The sequence below is a fragment of the Podarcis vaucheri genome, assembly GCF_965113315.1.
Source record: "Podarcis vaucheri genome assembly, chromosome: 3".
NCBI classification, from domain to species: Eukaryota; Metazoa; Chordata; class Lepidosauria; order Squamata; family Lacertidae; genus Podarcis; species Podarcis vaucheri.
The window spans coordinates 52,965,490-52,985,688 of NC_138761.1; the positions used below are offsets into that span (position 1 = coordinate 52,965,490).

Genomic DNA, 20,199 nt, shown 5'->3' on the forward strand with positions numbered 1-20,199 from the left:
TTTTTAGCAGGGGTATGGAACAGTACAACAAGGGTACCTGTCTACTGTTATAGGCAGGGAGCAGCAAAGCACAGGAGCTCTCACACTGAAATACTTATTACATATGTGGTGCAAGTTCCATAGAGTGGGTGTTCGAAGAGACACATAGGAAGCAAAGCAACCTTATAGCTTTATATATTATATAGTAAAACTTTGAATCAGGCTTACTAGTGAATCAGCAATCAGGGTAGATCTTTGAGTAAAGGTATAATGCTGACTTAATCCCACTCCTGTCAGTAATCATGCTGCAGCATTCTGCACTAACGGCAGCTTCCAAACCAACAGCAAGGGAAGCTCCCCACAGAGTTTATTTCAGTAATCCAGTCTTGAAGTTACCACTCCCTGGACTACTGTGGTCAAGTTACCTTGGTCCAGGGACAGCCTCAGCTTTTGCACCAGCTGAAGCTGAGGAAAGGTATTCCCTGCTACAGAGGTCACCTGCGCCATTAGTGAGAAAGCTGAATCCAAGGGAACACCCAGACCACTGTTCTTTTTGGCCTCACCCACACACAGCTATTTGGAAAGAATTAAAGCAGCTGTTTTAAGCCTAGTTCTTGCAAACAAAGAGCCTGTATGTACCACTGCAGATTGCAGGTGGAGGCACACGTTTGAATGCTTCTCCTCACAGAAAAGCTTCCTACATATACAATACTCACAGCTCAGGGACAAGATGAGACTAGTCCCTTCCTCACTGAGATCTAGAGTTTGTAGAATATGGAAGACAACTCATCCATATCAGCCACCACTGGCAATTTGTGAGAATCTGTGAGAACTATGTCTTCGCATTGGGACATGGAGATTTTTCTTCCTGTTTGATTTTTGTGGGACATGGGAGTTGCAGAGACTCTGTTTCTCACACAAAAATTCCCTCTCCCACCACCCCAGTGCTGTCAAGGTACATTTGAGCCCATCTATCAGGTTCAACATTCATGAAGGACAGGACTGTCAGCAGATATTGGCCACAGTAGCTGTTTGATATGGGTAACGTCAAATTCAGGGTCAATATGGCCCTGAATAAAAACTCCAGGGTGTGACTGGACTGGGTGGTGGGCGGGATGACTACATAGGAGGGACTATTGCTTTCTTGCCTTGCTTGTGGGCTTTCTGGAGATAACCTAACTGGCTGGACTACATTTCTCCTTGGTCTGATCCAGCTGGGATTTTCTGTGCTGAAAAATCATTTCCTTCAGTTGTTTTTCTTAATCCCAAGCCACTGATATTAATATATTGAGTTCTAAATACCTGTTTGTATATACATGAGAAACATTTTTGGACCAAATAACCTGGAATAACCCATTCTTTGGTCTTGCACTTTATTTTAGGGTGATGAACTGAAGAAGTTAGGTATTCAACCTATTCCTATGTTGGACAGAGACAAGAAAGATGAAATTCCCCAGGGCCAAGTAGGTGTAAAAATGTTTGACCTCTCAAAAAGCTGCTTCTGGGGCTTGAGGGATCCTCTGGCATGGTGTGGAATGAGGAAATTAGAGAATCTGGCAATGTTAGAGCGAAGCCAACAAAACTAGAAGGGGCTGCCAAAGCTTATAGTAATAAACAGGTACTTAAAGTTGGCTGGAATTCTATGGAAGTCTGGTCATTAGTTCGTGGGTGAGTCATCTCCCCTCTCCCCGAAAACCCAGAACAAAAAACCCAAGGAAATTACTTACTTGCTTATCTTCTGTTGACTTTGTGACAAACCCTAGTAGGAAATATAAAGATGGTTTTAAGCTGGAAGCTGGAAATACTGAAAAAAATAGGTCTGGTGCCAACCTATGAGAATAGGGAAGGGTTGGCCAAACTGAGGGCTCTTCTTCAGAAGGTCACTGATTCAGTCCCCAGCCTCTTTTGTTAAAATTATCTCAGGTAAGAGTGCTAGGAATGACCTCTCTGTATCCAAAGGCCTAGAGAAATCACTGTCAGTAAGAGTAGAAAATACTGGGTTAGATGGACAGAGTCAATACATGGACAGATAACTATATACAGTGGTGCCTCGCAAGACGAAATTAATTCGTTCTGCGAGTTTTTTCGTCTTGCGAAGCACGGTTTCCCATAGGAATGCATTGAAAATCAATTAATGCGTTCCTATGGTAAAAAAGTCCAAACAAAGCCAAATTTGGTACAAAAAGAGTTTATTAAGTGCTCTTTAAAGTCACACATACTGTAAAGAGCATTTCAAAATTTGAAGGAACAATAATTTAAGTTTCTAAACATGACAGAAAAGCATTTAAAAATCACCAAAGTGTACTGTGCATACATTTTCTAAGACTCTGGGGGACAACTCGAAGAAGGTTCCTCTTCCACTCTTTGCTTCTTGCTGAAGAACCTGTCCATGGTCTGCTGCTTCATCCGCCTTTTCAGCACCTCCCTGAAAGACGACATGACCCTCGTATCAAAAGTGTTCGCAAGGTCACGTGTCAGGTCCTTGTCAGGGTGGTGCCGCTGTGCAAAAGCCTGCACATCTTTCCACTTCTGGCAAATGTCCCTCAGTTCTTTGGAGGACAGCCGTTCCTCAGTTGCTTCCTCCTCTTCCAGCGAGGCCTGCTCCTGCGCAGCCTCTGCCTGCAGTTCAACCAGCTCCTGGGTGGTCAGCTCGTGGTCGTGCTCCTCCACCAGCTCGCTGACTCCCTTGGCTACATCAGTCGCAAGGATCTTCTCCCTCATCTTCAGGATGGTCCCGATGGTCGATGGATTCCTCCCATACTCCCTGGCGAGGTCTGTCACACGCATTCCACCGTCGTGATTCCGGATGATCTCCTTCTTCATTTCCAGCGTAACCTTCTCCTTCTTCCTCACGCCGGCCTCTGCAGCAGCAGTCTTCTTGGGCCCCATGGCAGCACAGCTCCTACCTTCGCAACCCCCCCAAAAAAAATCTGCTTCACATCCAAAAAATTCAAAAGCACCAAACCTCCCAGAAAACACACAAGCTTCTTCTTTTTTAACAACAGCAGAGTGCCCCAGTGGTCACAAAAAAATCATAAAAATGCAGGAAAAAAACCACAAGCTTCCAGATTCTTGCAAACCCCTCCCCAACACCAAGTCCTTGAATTCCAAACACCCCAACCCAAAATCCAAAACCCCCCAAAAAAGTTTTAAAAGTTTAACTTACCAAATGGCTGCAAAAGAAGTTTTGGAAAAGTTTCAAAAATCACCAAAGTCTTCAAAAACCTCAAAAAAGGCTACCACACCGCGTGCTATGAGTTGCTCCTCGAAGTCAAGTCGCAACTGCACCTCTTCAAGCAATGCACCCTGGGTATTAACGGTTTTAAGAAAAAGGTAACAAACTTGCAAGACGTTTTCATCTTGCGAAGCAAGCCCATAGGGAAATTTGTCTTGCGAAGCAACTCAAAAAACTAAAAACTCTTTCGTCTTGTGAGTTTTTCGTCTTGTGAGGCATTCGTCTTGCGAGGTATCACTGTACAAGGCTAAAAGAGTGTTAGAACACTGGACATTCTCTTTTAAGGTTCAGATTTTTGAATCACTACCATAACTTTCAGTTCAGGCTTCAGAAGTTGTACAACTGCTGTACTTACTTGAGCTCTGTTTTTCTACTAATCTTAGTAGCAAGCTTGTTAACATACCCATGGGTAGTTACTCTAGGGGTCCTCCCCCCGATTTATAAGACTGGTATTGCTAATAACAAATATCCAGACAATTTTCCTGCCAAGTAAATTTGTTACAACACCTTTCCAATTTGCTTAATACAGCTTATGTTGATTTTTATTCTGTTCTATTTGATTTTTTTTTCCAGATTGGGTTCTTCAATGCTGTAGCCTTGCCCTGCTATAACACCCTCTCACAGATCCTCCCTTCCACTCTGCCACTACTTCGAGCTTGCAAGTAAGCTATAAAAGTTTGCACAGAATCCTTTTTCCAGCTGCAGACCACTGCACATGCTATCTAGATATTCTTTCTGAAGTATAAAAGTTGACTGGGGGAGAGGTAGCCAGTCCTCCCTGGTGTTAACTAGATACCGTCTAGAACTGAGTAATTGTAGTGCATGTGCAGATCTTTGACTTAATGCAGAAGCAGCTCAGTTGATGAGATGGGCCCTCAACACAAGCTTCCTGGCAGGTACGTCACAGCTGCTTACTGGGAGGGAGAGGTGCAGTCGTGGGGGAAGTCAGTGTGGGTGCTTCTGCAGGAATACCAGATTGGCTCTGCCAGTTTGCCTGCACAACACTGACCTTCCCTCTACCTTACCCTCCCTTTTCCCTCCTGAGAAGTTAGTGTTGCCGTTCTGCCCCACCACGGAAACCACTTCTGACTTTATTAATGCTTTGTCCTATGCCTCATGGTGGTTTTATCCTTCAAACCCAAATAGACAAGCTATAGGCATATTAAGAATGATTTGCTACTTAAAGGGAATATGGAATCGATGGAGGCACAAGAGAACTGGCCAGCAGTATCAACCATCGTGTTTTATTTACAAGTTTACTTGTACACCACTCTTTGGGCAAATAGTTTATAAATCTTCTAAATAAACAAACATAGAACCCATCAAATGTGGCGAGCATATCCATGTTTTAAGCAGATAAATAAGCATGGAGGTTTTCTTGTGTGTCCCACCAGCATCTAAGGATGGAACTAGGGAGATGGCCTGATCTGCTTAGGTCTAGTCCCAGGAACACACTGCCTAGGGGAAGAGGCTCCTTTGCTCCCTCTCTGATGGTCTTGTGTGAGTGTTAAGACCTTTTTGTTTTAGAAAGCTTTTGGGCTATAAGAAGTCATTGTGACCCTTTTGGATTTAGATTTTGAAGTTGTTTGTGGAGAATTCCTTTTTACTTTTTGCTGGTCTGTTTTAATTGATTTTTTAAAAAGAATATTTTAGTGATTTGTGCTTTTGCATTGATATCCTTATTGCTGTATTGTTTCATTGGTTTTGGGTGTGGTTCTCTGCCTCAGACATGTTATGGAAAGGTGGAGTAAAAAAATAGCTTAATCAAAAAATAAATATTGCCATCTCAGCCCAGACCTTACTCAGTTAATGTCAAACTTTTCCATATGTTTGGTAGGTGTACTGATTACATGTCTTAAGTTAAATGCCTTCACCAGACAAGTCACACTTCTCAGCCTAACTTGCCTTTCAAAAATAAAGAGGATTTGGAGATGTTCCATAGTTGACTTTTTCTTCTTTTTTCCTTGCCTTTCCCTATAACATCTTTATTTTTGTGTGTGTTTGGATTATACAGTTCATTAAATTATAATAATATAGTTGTACTTGGGGCTGTAAGCCCTGCTTACTCCTCTCACCAACCCTGCCCACCTGCCAAGGTCTTTGCCAATTCCCCTCACTCACACGTGGCCAGCCCCCTCCCCTCTCTCTCTCTCTCTCTCTCTCTCTCTCTCTCTCACACACACACACACTCTTACAGCTCACTCCAATCCTGCCCTCTTTTAAAGGAGGAAGCCGCTTCAGAGGGTGATTTTCCAAAGAGCCTCCCCTTTCTCTTAAACCTTGCTGCAGCTGCATTTAATGGAGGGGAATAGGTGTTTCACATAGCAGTTTGCCAACATACACCTCATGACCCTCTGATCTATCCTGGTGTAGTACCAAGCACCCAGGTCAGGCCCACCCACCTCATCCATCTAAGTTTTGGTAATATATATGTCAGGTCAGCCTCTTCATTCATGAACAAGTTGTGGATGTGCATGGTCTTATTGTGCATTGATCTGGCATTCAGTAGCAGCAGCACCAAACCAGAGGACTCAACGCATAAGCTGCCAGTAACTTCTAGAAGAGTGGCAGGGCTGAAATGCTTCCACCCCAGCAGGAATAATATTCTAATTTCACTATGACAGGCAGAGACAGTTTAAGGCGTGTCCAATATGTGCATGACCATGCATATGTGCATCACACCAAAGACAAAAGTGACATGAAAACATCACAAAAAGAGGCAGGGCAAGGGCGGAACAGGGTGTTTACAGGCTTTTTCAATTGTGCTTCAAATGTGCATGATTTCACTTAAATGTGCCTCCCTAAACTAGCAACCTAAAGGTAAATACCCTTTAGTGACAACACCACCACATGTGCCAGAGTTGCTGTTACAGTGAGTCATGCTCTGAGCCATGTTCCAGCTGTATGCACTCAGCCGACAATCAAGCAGTATCACTAGTGCAATCAGCAAAAACACTCACTTTTCCGCAGGCAGATATCTAACACGACAAACAAACTGATAGCTAAATTCCAACTTGATTCCCCAGTTAAATTGCAGTTTGATTTCCCAGCATGTGATAGCTTACTCATTAATTTGATTAGCAGGACTCTCTGTACGTGGTGTAGGGGAGAAAACATATTTAAGAGAGATGGAAAATAAAACATTTAAATTAATTATTCTTGGAAAATAAGGTGAGTGAAAGGCAATGATGGGTTCTGTTCAGTCTTAGGGACTTCACTCTGGATTTGTGTAGTGTTTGCTCTTTAGCCTTTTCTTCTCCTGAAAGTATCCCAAAAAGCAGCGGAGGTTTAAGATCAGAGTTTTCCTTCTCCTAGATGGGCTACCTTCCTACATTGTCGAGTCCTATCTACCCCTCATTTCCCTCTAGAGCACTGCCTTCTTAACCGCTGCGCCCACTATTGGTCTCATCCATTCAATCAGCCAGAGCCTGCCTTTGCATGCAGGGGAAGTCCCTAACTCACTGATGATTTGAGACCCATCAACCACCCTTATCTGGTTTAGCTGGCCAGTTGAAGCCATTCCTGGGGTGTAGCCACTGTTGCATGCTGATGGCTTCTAGAAGCCACAAGTGAGAGCTGAGTGCAGGGTAGGGACCAAACTACCCCAGAAGGAGAACACCATGTTCCCCACCAGAGGTACTACTCCTCCCCTAACACCCCATACACCCAGGTATTAGCAACCTAATTAGTACTTACAATGAGACAGAAACCCATTCAGGCCGAAGGCGACAGATTTGAACTTCTCAGTAAATTGTAACTGAGTGGTTTCATTCCGGAGTCTCCTTCAAAGGGCCTACTAGAGATCAAGCCCTATAAAATATTATTGTTGCTGACTTTTGTATACCATAGATATCTTATTTTGGAAATAAAGTAATTTTATGTTGAATGTTGGCTCTTTTTGCCTCTCCAGGGAAAATCTTAAACAATGGGAAAAAGTGATACGAGGAGAAGAAGCATATGGATGGATACCAGCACAGACAAATAGCCCTTCGACAGATGTGCTACCTGTGGAAATTACAGACTGATTCACATTTTAAAATTTCTTTGAGACTCCCACCACCTTTTAAGGCTTTTAAAAGGATAAATACTGCAAATTCTAACTGGGAAGACTTGTGCGCCTTTCTTTTCTTTGCTGATCCAGTGTGTACAGAGAGACTGATGGACAACTCAACTATTGCAGAATCAGCTATCAAAGCAAATGCTTGGCTTGTAAATAAAAGACTGCCTTTTTCTCATGGGCTACTTTGCTGAGGCCTTAATTTAAAATTGTTGGGCAAGGAAGGCAAATCTTGGGTGTTGCTTTTGCATTTTGTCTTTGTAGCAGAGATTTTCAGTGGTACCTACAACACTATACTGTGGCTGGCTTTAATGCCAGTTTCACTTGGGGAGTTCTTGGCTATACATAGGACATTTCCACATTGTTATTGTAAATGTTTATGTTTGATCTCTGTGCAATCAGCTCAGACGCTACCAGAAAATATCTGGGACTGAAACTATCTTTGAGTTTACAGTACTTGAATTAATCTTGCTGCAAATGTGTGTGGGGGAGGAGGAATTTAACATCCAGATAGAAGACTCCAGTAATTATTCTGTTTACATCATGGAACACTGCTCTACTGCAAACATGTTAAACATTTGAAAGGTATAACTAGTGCTATTTTTCTAGAAAAAGAGGTGCCAGAGCTTACAATGGACACCTCCCATGTTCCCTAATGATGGCAATGTGCCCACTTGAGAGGTGCTGGAACTGGGTTCCTGTGCATTCCCTGAAAAAAAGCCCTGGGTGTGACCTATGGTTCTTCAAAGCGATTTCATCAGCTACAATATGTGCCCATTATTACAATGGAAATAATAGAATATGTGCCTCTGATAAGTAGAGATGTCGTTGTCCTGTAAGGTCCTAAGAGGCCTTCCTGTCAACGTTAGTAAGAGTAATGGGCTTAAATTTCAAATTTGGCAACAGAAATCTGCCAGGTATTTAAACTTATATTTTAGCAAGTATTAGAGACAAGTCTCCAAATCCCAACTAATCCACAAAAAACAGGACCTTCCAGACAAAAGTTTTCATGGTACCATCACAGTAAATGAAACTAGGCTTTGTGTTGCTCACTTGTATTGTGTGCGTTCTGTTCTGCCCTTCCATTTGAATTCCCAAACAACAGAGAGCTTTTAAAATACAAAACAAAAAACAAAAACAAAAAACACCCTCCTTAGTATTGTAAGCAGGTTGCCTTCTCAACCAGAGAGTGATTTGGAAACCCTTGCACTTGAATACTGTGAATGAAGGTCTGTACTAACTTGGGCCCCTATTCTGCAAATAATTACATTAAGTGAAGTCAGTGTATACTTCTTTGCAGAATTGAGTTTCAGACCTAGTGCAAACATTTTAACCTTAATAGGCATGTAGGATGTATAAATAAGCCATTGAGTTTAATCCTCACTCCTCTGACCTCAGCAAGTTCTGTTGTTAACTTGAATGAATTTTGAGCTAGTATATCCTTTTCTTTTCCCTTTATCTTACACTGTTCTCTCAAATCTCCCAGGTGTGTAAGGTCTATGAGTGGTGAGGGAGCAAGATTGCACTTTCCTATGGGCCTGGCTGCCATTTATGTACTGTATGTAACATTTAAATGACTGTACATAAAATGTCCACCACGTATAGGCCTGATCTGCACAAACCACATGCTGTGTGTGATGTGTGTGTGGCGTGTGTGTGACTGTGGAATGGCCATGTCCATGTTGGCCTGCTTACTTTTGTGGCCATGTGCACCACTGCAATGCAACCCTTCTAGGCATGGCCAACAGGAAATGCAGCTCTCAAGAGTCACCGCCCCTGATTTAAGACATGCATGTGAAGAAGCTGTAGGGGACACTTTACTAGTGCTTTTTCTATTGCTGCTTAGATGTATCCTCAACAGTGTGACAATGAAATGGAAGGTACTGTGAGAATATCTTTATGCAGGTTGATATCTGTGAGATGGTCTAATAACCCTGAAAAGAGCTGGTGTGCCAAGTTCATTACTTGACAATAGAATCACATGCTATAATGTTCGAAGTACTTTTTTGTTGCTGCTGTTGCAAAACTTTAAATATAGCACAATCATTAAGAGTGAACCCTTGCCGTTATGGAGGACTGTTAGAAGCAGACTTCGTTCTCGTACAGACTGTACTGTCAGTATATTGTTCACAATGCTTCATTAGCTCAAAAATATTTATCTCCCCCCCCCAATCAAATGGGTATCCAAAAAGATTTGCCTTAACAGCAAATACTGTTACAAGTTTGTATGTAAATGTGCACTATCTGGTCAGAAATATAATTGCAGAAATATGTTTGAGCCTTTGTCTTACACAAAACATTTAGATTTAAATCTGTGTTTTGGCAGGTCTTTTTAAAGACCCAGTTTGTTGAATGGATCCAGTTGACTTCACTGCCCTAAGGGTAAAGGTCTTCTGCTGATTCACTTTAATCATTCTTATAGTTATATATGGGCATTGCTGCCCAGCAGAACCGAGTCCCTGTTAAAGAAAGAACATAACCTAATATGATCAGATTTTGTTCATTTGGACAGCTGCATTTATGTGTCTATGTATGTCTTATATATTTTTTCTGATTAATGCAAAGCATTCCTATGCACAGTATGCACGCACACACCCTAGAAAAATGACAGAGTTAGTAATGCAAAAACTGTTCCAGATATGTGATATTTTATTTTATTTTTAATTGCCAAATATTCAGACTTCAGGCTGGTTCACACTGTAGTGGCAATGGTACATATGGTGCAGCTTGATATCTATACACCCGATGACCATGTTAGGAGTTGTTTGGTATGTGTGCGCACTACACAAACCATCTGCAAGTGAGGGCAACCTATTTCCATAATGATGACTCACATTTGAAAGGGGGGTTATTGGTTTGTTTTTGTTCATGTCTATTACGTATTTTGTGTTTTTTTCCTTTATTTTTAAGTTGTGAACTGCCCTGAGATCTACGGATGAAGAGCAGTATACAAATTTAATAAATTATTATTATTATTATTATTATTATGGAAATAGGTTGCACTCACATACGCAGTGATTCCATGGATGGCAGAATCGCAGGCTGCCTGCAGATGATCAGCAGATGCACTTTACTCTTGTCTGCCATTGGCACTGAAATTTTTTAACTTATGGTATATATCTATCCTTTTATGTTCTATCCCTTCCTGCACAGCAACTTTTAACCAGAATTGAGTTGTATTCCTTTTTACAATATAAAAGAGTCTCAGAAGTTAGGTAGATTGAAGTCATTTAATGTTCTTGGCAGTATTACGTAACTGCTATCTTTTTACAGTGTAAAATTTACATGCTTATATTAAGTACATGCATAGCCTTCCATCTCCTGGGATTTTGTTGCAAGTAGGCGTGTTTTTAGGTCACATGGCATTGTCCCAGTCCAAACTTCAGCCTGCAAGTAGGTGCTTGCTCGTCATTTGTGTCACATTTGGAGCCACCCTGAATCATTTCGCCTAAATAAAAGTTGAAAGAGGCCGCAAGCTGTTAACCTTTTGTGGAAGAAGTTAGAGGGAAAAAGGTTACAGAGGCCACAATGCAAATGGATGGTGCAGTGGATGACATAATGGGGCAGGGCTGAGGAGCTGCCCCTCCCCACACCAATGTCACTGCAGCTTCCATGGTTGGCGCTGGGGGAGCACAGCGCTTGTGCCAATGGAGTCGATTGTGAAGCACATAATTTGACAAAATTCTGTATTCTCTGGTTTGTGTTAACGGGTCGGCAAGTCACTTGCTCAGTCAGTGCTAAAGCTATATAGAATATGTAAGGCATTTGTTTTCATAAAAAAGTAGATGACCTGTAAGTCTCCATGTGGTTCTGGCAAGTTTTAAAAGCACTGTGATGCAGTCCCCTTGTTGTGCAATGTGTAAGGCAACTACATTTGTTCTGAGGACAACAGGTCATTCTCCCTAAATTGGCATTAGGAGACACAGAATATAGTTCTAATATAACAACTGATCAAAGGCACACCAGAGTAATTTTCATAGTTTGCTGACCAAAAAACTGTGCTTGATTGTAATATGGGAGTGTATTCCATACATTGGGTATGGGTGGTGCTGTGGGTTAAACCACAGAGCCTAGGGCTTGCCGATCAGAAGGTCACCACGATGGGGTGAGCTCCCATTGCTCGGTTCCTGCTCCTGCCCACCTAGCAGTTCGAAAGCACGTCAAAGTGCAAGTGGATAAATAGGTACCACTCCGGAGGGAAGGTAAATGGCGTTTCTGTGCGCTGCTCTGATTCGCCAGAAGCGGCTTAGTCATGTTGGCCACATGACCCGGCCAATAAAGCAAGATGAGCTCCGCAACCCCAGAGTCATCCGTGGCTGGACCTAATGGTCAGGGGTACCTTTACTTTTACCTTTAACGTAACTGGTTTGTAGATTTAGTAACTGGTTTGTAGATTTAGATCCATGTATTTCCAGGTTCTGGTGGGTTGTTCTGGGAAGAAAAAAAACTTCAGAGGCAACACTATCCAATTTTATTATATCTAAGGAGTTCAGGTGGGAGGTTATGTATAATGCTGAGGAAACTTTGTAAAAAATATGCAAGTGCAATAATTTAAATAGGTCTTAACTTTGCATCTATGAATTATAAATACTGTATATGGTATGTAATATTTTCATGTATTCATTTGCAGTCTTTGTATTTAAACGATCTCAGATCTTTACAATTATAAACAAAAATGGTTTATTATGGTCTAGATAAGTTGTAAATAAGTCTGCAAAACCAAACAGCCAGAACATATGCATATCTGGAGTCCTATAGTGAATCCTATTTCTGCTTTAACAGCTGGCTGTAATGCAGCAAGGCATCTTCTGTGGATATGTAATTATACATATAAATATATGTATGATACATTAAATATTTAGAATTGTTCATAATTTTAATTGAATTATACAGACATATACATATATACATGTTGTGAATATTACTGAATACAGAGATTTTTTTAAAAAAGCATCTTGTGTTCATTTTTATTACAATTTTTGGGGAGAAGTGGGAACAGAAACCTCTGCTCAGTGTGTGTAGTCTCCCTCTCTATGTGTAGGGGGAGCTGCATAAATAGTTCAATAAGGGTGCATAATCGAACTCACTTTTCTTGCTAATTTGAGAGGACTGCTGTATGATGTTAAGCGCACAGAAGCATTTTTGTGTTTTCAAAAAATCCAGCATTAGTTTTGTTCTAATTGTTGATCGTAACAATATAAGCAGCTTGGAAACTCTTCTTTCTGCTGCTGTGGCATTTTTTGGCTCTTTTGACCACCATCCTGCCTCTCATTCTTCTCTACCTTACTTTGCACCATACCTTAAAGTTACTGTGTTTGATGCACACATATTGTATATTATGAATTCAGAACTTGAAAACACTACCGCAGGCAATCCTATCTTGGAAAGTTTGCTATATTCAACACTTTTCAACCAGCTATCCTTTCAAACAAAGAAGTTGGACTCACCATTAAGAAGTTAAAATATCCTCTGTTGCAAATAAAGATTATCTTGTGGAATATCCAGGAACTGGGATTTTGCTTCTGATCAGGCCTGGTCACGCATGCATTGTTGTTTAACAAGCACAGGCAGTTTAAATAGAACTTGGAATGTTTGACTGGTTTCCTTGGGAACGAACCAGCATAAAAGCAGCAGCAGTTAACGTCTTATACTTTGTGGAGTTTGTGAAATGTAAGTTAGTGCGCAGTTTAAATGCATTTTAGTAATCGGGTTTGTTAGAGTAATTGTTGGGAGTCCCCCCCCCCCCCGTTTTGAACAAGTAAGGAATTGTGTTGAATGAGTAAACAGTAAAAGCAAGATGCCACAAAACAACAACAACACATATCTTGCTTACTTGAAGCTGGAATTTCTTGAAAGACTGCTACTTGTTAATTTATTTTTCTTCCATTATATTTAAATTAAAAAAATAAGTTTCTTGCACTTAGCCATGCTGGTGTATTTATAGGTAATTTCTTCCAAGATGACCCAAGCAATAAAATGTGTAGTGTTTTGCTATGTTTTGAACCTCTGCTGTTTTCTAAGTGATTGAAAAGTGTTTATTGGTAGGAAACTCAGAAATCATGTCGAAGCTCAGAATTCCAACATAAGCTCAGAATTCCAACATAACATGTGGTGGCCACATGGACCAAAAGAGAGCGGGTGGCGCTGTGGTCTAAACCACTGAGCCTCTTGGGCTTGCCAATCGGAAGGTTTGCGGTTCAAATTTGTGTGACAGGGTGAGCTCCTGTTGCTCTGTCCTGGCTCCTGCCAACCTAGCAGTTCAAAAGCATACCAATGTGAGTAGCTAAATGCAGTAGGTACCGCTGTGGCGGGAAGGTAAACGGCGTTTCCGTGCGCTTTAGTTTCCATCACAGTGCCCCGTTGCGCCAGAAGCGGTTTAGTCATGCTGGCCACATGACCCGTAAAGCTGTCTGTGGACAATCGCCGGCTCCCTCAGCCTGAAGTGAGATGAGCGCTGCATCCCATAGTCACCTTTGACTGGACTTAACCATCCAGAGGTCGTTTTTTTAATTTTTTTACCTTTGCACATGGACCATTTCTCAACCAATCCTTGGCCAAGAGGGAAAGGATCATCTATGCAGTGTCTGGAGGCAATGGAGATCATGATCTAAGCAGAAAAGAAACTTTGGTCTTTCCGCTGTGGAACACTTCAAGCCACAACACACAGGATGGGCAGGCAGACCCTGTACCAGACAGTGGGTGCTATTTAGGGATCTAGCAGGCTGACTAAAGGATATGATGGGTACACATTCCCACCCTTCCACTTAGAATAATTAATAATAATTTTATTATTTCTACCGCACTGATTTGGCTGACTTTAAAGACTTTTAGAAGACATCTGAAGGCAGCCCTGCATCAGGGAAGATTTTAATGTTTGACATTTTATTATTCTTTTATATGTGCTGGAAGCTGTCCAGAGTGGCTGGGGAAACCCAGCCAGATGTGTGGGGTATAAATAATAAAGTTGTTGTTGTTGTCATTTCCATTAAATCCTATAACTTGATCCAGCCTTCATTCCCAAGGTGGATGTTATTTCCCACATAGCACAAGTAGTGATTCTTCATTTTGCCCAAACACCCTACACCTTGAAAAATGTGAGTAGCATAGCTGGCATGTTAGTCTGAAATTTAAACAAAAGGCATTCATTTGTCTTTGCTATTTTCAAGTAGCCCTTCTTTGAATAATAACAACAATCTAGCTTTACCACCTGAAAGTGCATTTGGATACATGTCAGCCTACTGGTCCCTAGTAAAATAGCCATCTTAGCAGGGTAGGCTTAAGGACACATACAAAACATTCATGCGGTTCTTATGACATGTATTCACTAAATGCAATAGCTCTCTGCAGATGACAATATAGATAGAATAAACACATGGAAAGTGGGGCAACCATTGGCCATATCTCAAACGCCTATGTTCATACAAAGCTGTATATGGATCCTATGTGTACAACAGATCCTACGGGTACAACTTATATGCAAGCAACCTGTACTCTGCATTTTTGTTTTCATGTACATAGACTCTGTGCACAGGTTTGGCCAGTGAGTGAAAACCTTTCTTCTCACACTCATTCTGACTGCATTTCTGCCTATATAGTCCAGTGTGACAAACAGTCCTCTGGAGAATGAATTGGGGAAGAGAGGTGCAAAATAAAGGGAGCGTTTGTTTTGGCTGGGAACAGTGCTATTTTCCTAAAGAAGAGGCATTATGGTGTGGTGGGGTTAGGTCAACTGCATCCAGATATCCAGTGTGAACCAAAATACTTCTAGAACTCTTGATGGAAGACAAGAGACACCAAGATGAATGTTTCGCTTTCTTTTGCTTGACTTGACCATTCTGTTTGCATGCACAGCGGTGAACATTCCTCATGGCAGGCGAGAACAAAAAAAGCAGCCTCAAGGACCTCTTAGACAGAATGGAAAAGGCCCACAAAGCTGACATTCAGCTTTACACCTCTGGCCACCTGAACCATGACAAGCTTTACAAGCCCCAGCAATGGATCAAGAACAACTTTTGGGAAAGTGCCAAAAAATCTGCACTAATTCTCACAAAAAGAACCAATTTCACAACACCCAGTGTGGTATCCAGAAAAACACAAGCTACCTTGAGCAGCTGTGTGGACTCAACACCCACACCCACCCGTGCCAAATCTGCTTCTCAGTCATGTTTTCAACCTCGGGCATTCAAGGCCAGCTACAGATCTCCAGTGAGCACTTCCCTCAATTCCACATCTTTCAAACAGCAAAGAAAGAAGGATGCTGAGGAGGCAAAGGAGGAACTGGGCATTTTTCAAGAGCAACTTATTAGGGAAGAGCTGGAGGTTCCAGAGATGAGAACGTTGAAATACAAACCGACAATCAACAGTCGGCTTTGTGCCATGGAGGAGACGAAAGATGAATACCAATTCTTTCCTTCTTACTTGGCTGGTGTGACCAGAACGGACCAGTTTCGCAAGTTCATGCAGTTTCAGAAGGATGTGATCGCAAAGCAAGATTTGCTGAAGAATGACTTTATTGGGAGCGATTCAGCAGAGCACCATGAAAGGACGTTGGCTCAGGTAAGTAAAGGGTAGTGTGGAATGAGAGAGGAACACAGGCTCCCAACACATGTAAAACTCTGGAAAAATGATAAGTGGGGGGGGGAATCAGTGTTGTGGGTAAGCCATGTATTCATCTTGAGATGATAACTGGTTGTCTATTAGAAGAGTGAGAAATATCACTAGGCCTCATCTGGGTATTCAAGCTCTCAAACCTGTCATCTGTTAGAATGGGTTCAATTAACCAGCAGTGGTCGGTGGAGCAGGGTGGAGTGGGTTGGTCCTGCTCACCCGGCTTCCAAAGGTGGAGGTTGCTGAGGGTAACTAAGAGGACAAAGGTGACGGACAGACCCCACTGCTCATTCCACACTACACTGACCCCACCACTTCCTCTACTCTCCCCCTCTTGGTTACTAGCAGTGATCTCCACATTGGGCAGCCAGTCTTGAGCAGTGCCACTCCACCCCACTCTGCACCACCAACCACTACTGCAGCCCACTGTCCCCCCAAATTCTGAATTAACCCTTCAGCAGCTTTGTAGGAACCCAGTTTAACTAGATTGTCTGGAAATGCCAAAACTGCCACAAAATTCTGCTCACTATTGATCCAGAGCAGATTCCAACGTATAGTTAGCAGAGTAAAAACTTAAACATCTTGCAGGTTTTCCCCAAAATAGACCAGAGGCAATTGTATTTCATAGGACTAATTTAGCCAGCTAGCCCTGGTGATCATCTAATGTTTATTGGATGGATTTTCCCCTAAATTGATTTTTTATTTTTGAATTTATTGTTATTCACACTTTTATACTGTATTTTATGCTGTTTTTTGTTGTATCACAAGTAAGTGTTTTAAATTTGTTGTTAGCTGCTCTGAGCCCGGTTTTCTGAACAGGGAAGGGCAGGGTATAAAGAAAAAATATTATTTATTATTATTACTATCCAGCAGAGCTTTACTGCTACCAAGGCAAATGAGCATAATGGTCACAAATCCAATACATTTGGATTGCCACTGTCCATAAGAAGTCCAATTGCAGCAGACTTGACTTAAACTTACAATAACTTATAGTAAGACTAAACCTTAACACTATATACAGAGCACCACACCAGAAGGAGAGATAGAAAGTGAAAGTGAAACCTAGGCTCCTTCTGACCTTACTATTATAATAATCATGACCTTAACAGACGAGATAACAGAACCAGTTTAAGCTAGCTGTACTTGGCTTCTCTGAAAGAGTGACCCAAACATCCTGAACCTTTTGCTTGTTTCTTTCACATGGAGAAGCTTCCAGAACCCTCTTGAATTTGTTAGAATAGGAAAGATCTCTACACATCAGATAAATACTTTCTGTACCAAGAAATGTAAACTGTCAAAAAAAAAGTGCCACAGACTGTGGATTAGGGCTTTAAAGGCCAAAACAACACTTTAAATTGCGCCCAGAAGCTAATACGTAGCCAACACAACCAGTATAGTATCAATGAATTATGTTCTAATTCCCACAAGCATTCTAGTAGCTGCTTTCTAGCTCTTGTGGCAATCTGTCCTGACTCTCACCCAAAACACGAGGACAGAGTGAAGAGTTCTGGGCCCAGGCAGGAAGTTCAGAACAGAAAAGAAGCAATGAAGATGTCCCAATAAGTTTCCAATCCCCTCCTGCAAAACTTTCAAAGATGAGGCATGGTACACTTAGCCGCAAGAGTATCTCACCTTATGAGAAGGCTGAGTTAGTAAACATACACTCCACCTGGGTGGGTGAGTCTGTTCCTACCTACAGAGGTGGAGTCTGGTCCTTGGTGGCGAGGCTCCATCTTCCGCTCCTGTTCAGCCTCTGCTGCCTCTGGCTCAGCCATCCTTAGTGGGTGATCAATACTGTCCTCAGCCCCAGTGAGGCTCTCCACTGAGCAGGAGGGCTAGAAGGGGAAGAACCTCTACCCCCAGTTCCCATGATTCACCCCTCCATCTGCTTTCTTCTCCTCAGCCTGAGCCTGCCAGTCCATGCCTGATCCTGACAGGGCCATGGGGCTTATGAACACATTCACTGTCTGCTAACATCTAAGGAGTCAGAATAGGTGGTTGAATGAGATGTTTAGTGTTGTTACTGACGTTCCAGCAACTTTATCCCTCCCTTGACTCCCAAAACATGAATAAAGTTTGCAAAAATTGAGAAATTATACAAAGAAACAGTTTGCATAATTTAGGCAGCAGAATCCAGCCCTTCTTGGCTTTGAATTTGTATTGCCCAGGGCATGAAGGACTTTATTGGTTGTATTTTTTTTTAAAGAAAACAACAACAACAACAACAACCATGGAGTATGCACAGCAAGGGAGAAGTTGGGTTCCTGGAAGAAGTAACATGATCTTTGGATACTACAGGATATAAATTGTACAAATGTTCTCTTCAGGAACTTGCTTGCCTTTCTATGAACCAAAACACCATCTGTGATGGGGCTTACAGCTCTTCCCTATTTGGAAGAGAAATTGGTCTGGAAGTGCTTGGGATTTGACTGTCTGAAATTTATATTTGGCCTGCATGCCAAAGGGATCAGATCTGAATAAACCTTGTGAATTTCCTTCTCTTCCTTTCCAGGCGCTTCGGAATATCTGCGACTGCAGACGGCCTCATTTCAACCGGTTGCAGGCTGTTGGTGACGTTTTTGAAGATATCTGCAACAGTTCTTTGATATTTGGTGACATACTGAAGGAAGTGAAAGTATGTGCTGTTCCTAACATTTAAGAAGGGATATCCCGAGCCCCGGGCGGCTTGCTTTGGCACCTGTGATGCCTTTAACACCTAATTCATTTTCAACTAACAGTTGCTTAGTTAACAACATCATTGTAGCTCTATGTAGCTCACACAACCGCTCAATCACAACACAGGATACAAAGGGACATTTGTACAAAGTTATGCTATGAAGGATGTGCATGTTTTCTCTAGTAAATGTGCTGGAAATTCCCCCCTTCTCTAAAAGAAAAGAAAAAAGAAAAGAAAAGAAAGCCCAATTTTGGACAATTTATGAAAAAAGAAACTGCATTTATGAATTACCAAAGGAAAGGGAAAATTTCAGTGAAATTCTCATTGGTGGCTGCAGGTTTTTTTTATTGTGTTTAACCTGCTTTCAATGTGGCCAATGAGTTTCATGAGTGCCCTTTCATTCTATAAATAATATTTTGGGCAGTCTGCCTTCTGCAGCCTCCCTGAATTCTCACACTTCCTGAAAACCGCATGACCTCATCAGCTGGGCTTTTCTTGAAGTGCAGGAAGGCAAGGAGGGCTGCCTAACATACTAATAGTCATCGTCACATAGAATAAGTGGTAGTTCTCAAATAAAATGTACAAATTAAAACTCTGGGTATCCTTTGCAGTTGACCACTAGCTTATCAAGTTCTTTCGCATCTTATAGAAAATTTTAAATGTATTTGAAGATCAGGAAGGAGTGAGATGTCCCGCTTTTCCAAAATCACTGTGTGGGAACAAAGAACATCTAAGTGCCGTCTCTAAGCTATGTAGATATCTGATTGTCTAACTTTCTTGTTTGGCTTTACAGACTGAATATGAACTCTACATGCTGATCCTGCTGGAATCTCTCCCTACAATGCAGTACAGAGTAAAAAAACCAATGTTTGTTTTTCAATATAATGCAATGTATGAATCTGTCTGGGCCTGTCCCAGTGCTCCTTTGTTGTAAACATTATGGATGGCACTTTCTGCCATCCACACTTCACATAACATATGTCCCCAGTTTAAGGCAGCACAGAACTCAAGCGTCCCTTACGTCTAATGGTATAGCTGGGTTAGTCTTCTGTGTGTGCTCTATTAGGCCTCCTTAGCACTTGCAGTAGAATGACCTTAATTTATTTTATTTATTAAACTTGTATACCGCCCTGTACCCATAGATTTCAGAGTGGTTCACAACATTAACTTCAGTATGTGTGTGTATGTGTGTATAATACATAATAAAAATAAGAACAGAAGCAAACCAATAATTTCCCCTTTCCACAGCATATTTGAAAGGGCATTGGATGTCAAACAGCCAAAGTCCTGCTTGAGGAGGAAAGTTTTTGCCTGGTGTTTAAAGGTGTATAAAAAGCAGGCAAAGAGCTGAGTTAGATTTTTCTTCTTCTAGGACGTTTCTAACACAGGGGAGCATTCTATCCCTCACCTGTAGTTCAGATTACAGATTACTCATTCTGCTGTAAGTTTGGATCTGGCCTGTGTATTGTTGTCCCGTACTTGATGTTGCTCAGTATTTGTAATTGGCCTTTATGCAGCGACATGAATCATAGGCAGTGTACACACCACACATTTAAAGTAGCCCCCTCCCCGAATTCTTATAACCATAATTGTAAAAGGGCTGCTGGGAATTGTAGCTCAGAGAAGGACAAAACTACAGTTCCC

The 20,199-nt window shown here is 41.7% G+C and overlaps 1 protein-coding gene and 1 long non-coding RNA gene across 3 annotated transcripts in view; one reads left to right on the plus strand and one right to left on the minus strand.

Moving 5' to 3' along the window:
• LOC309528115 (cAMP and cAMP-inhibited cGMP 3',5'-cyclic phosphodiesterase 10A-like) overlaps nt 1-20,199 on the plus strand; it is a 114,176-nt gene that overhangs the window by 84,087 nt on the left and 9,890 nt on the right. The window contains exons 20-24 of the mRNA XM_082215376.1: nt 1,362-1,442; nt 3,788-3,876; nt 15,131-15,827; nt 18,391-18,513; nt 19,349-19,408. Of these exons, the coding sequence (XP_082071502.1) occupies nt 1,362-1,442; nt 3,788-3,876; nt 15,131-15,827; nt 18,391-18,513; nt 19,349-19,408 (1,050 nt within the window). The remainder of the gene's footprint in view (nt 1-1,361; nt 1,443-3,787; nt 3,877-15,130; nt 15,828-18,390; nt 18,514-19,348; nt 19,409-20,199) is intronic.
• LOC309528117 lies at nt 10,488-13,805 on the minus strand. 2 transcript variants are annotated; one of them, XR_014217524.1, is made up of 3 exons: nt 13,791-13,805; nt 12,719-12,875; nt 10,488-10,719 (listed from the first exon to the last, which is right to left on the minus strand). It is a non-coding gene; the product is annotated as an uncharacterized lncRNA (long non-coding RNA). The 2 variants fall into 2 exon arrangements; XR_014217525.1 differs by lacking the exon at nt 13,791-13,805 and having other exon boundaries at nt 12,719-12,935.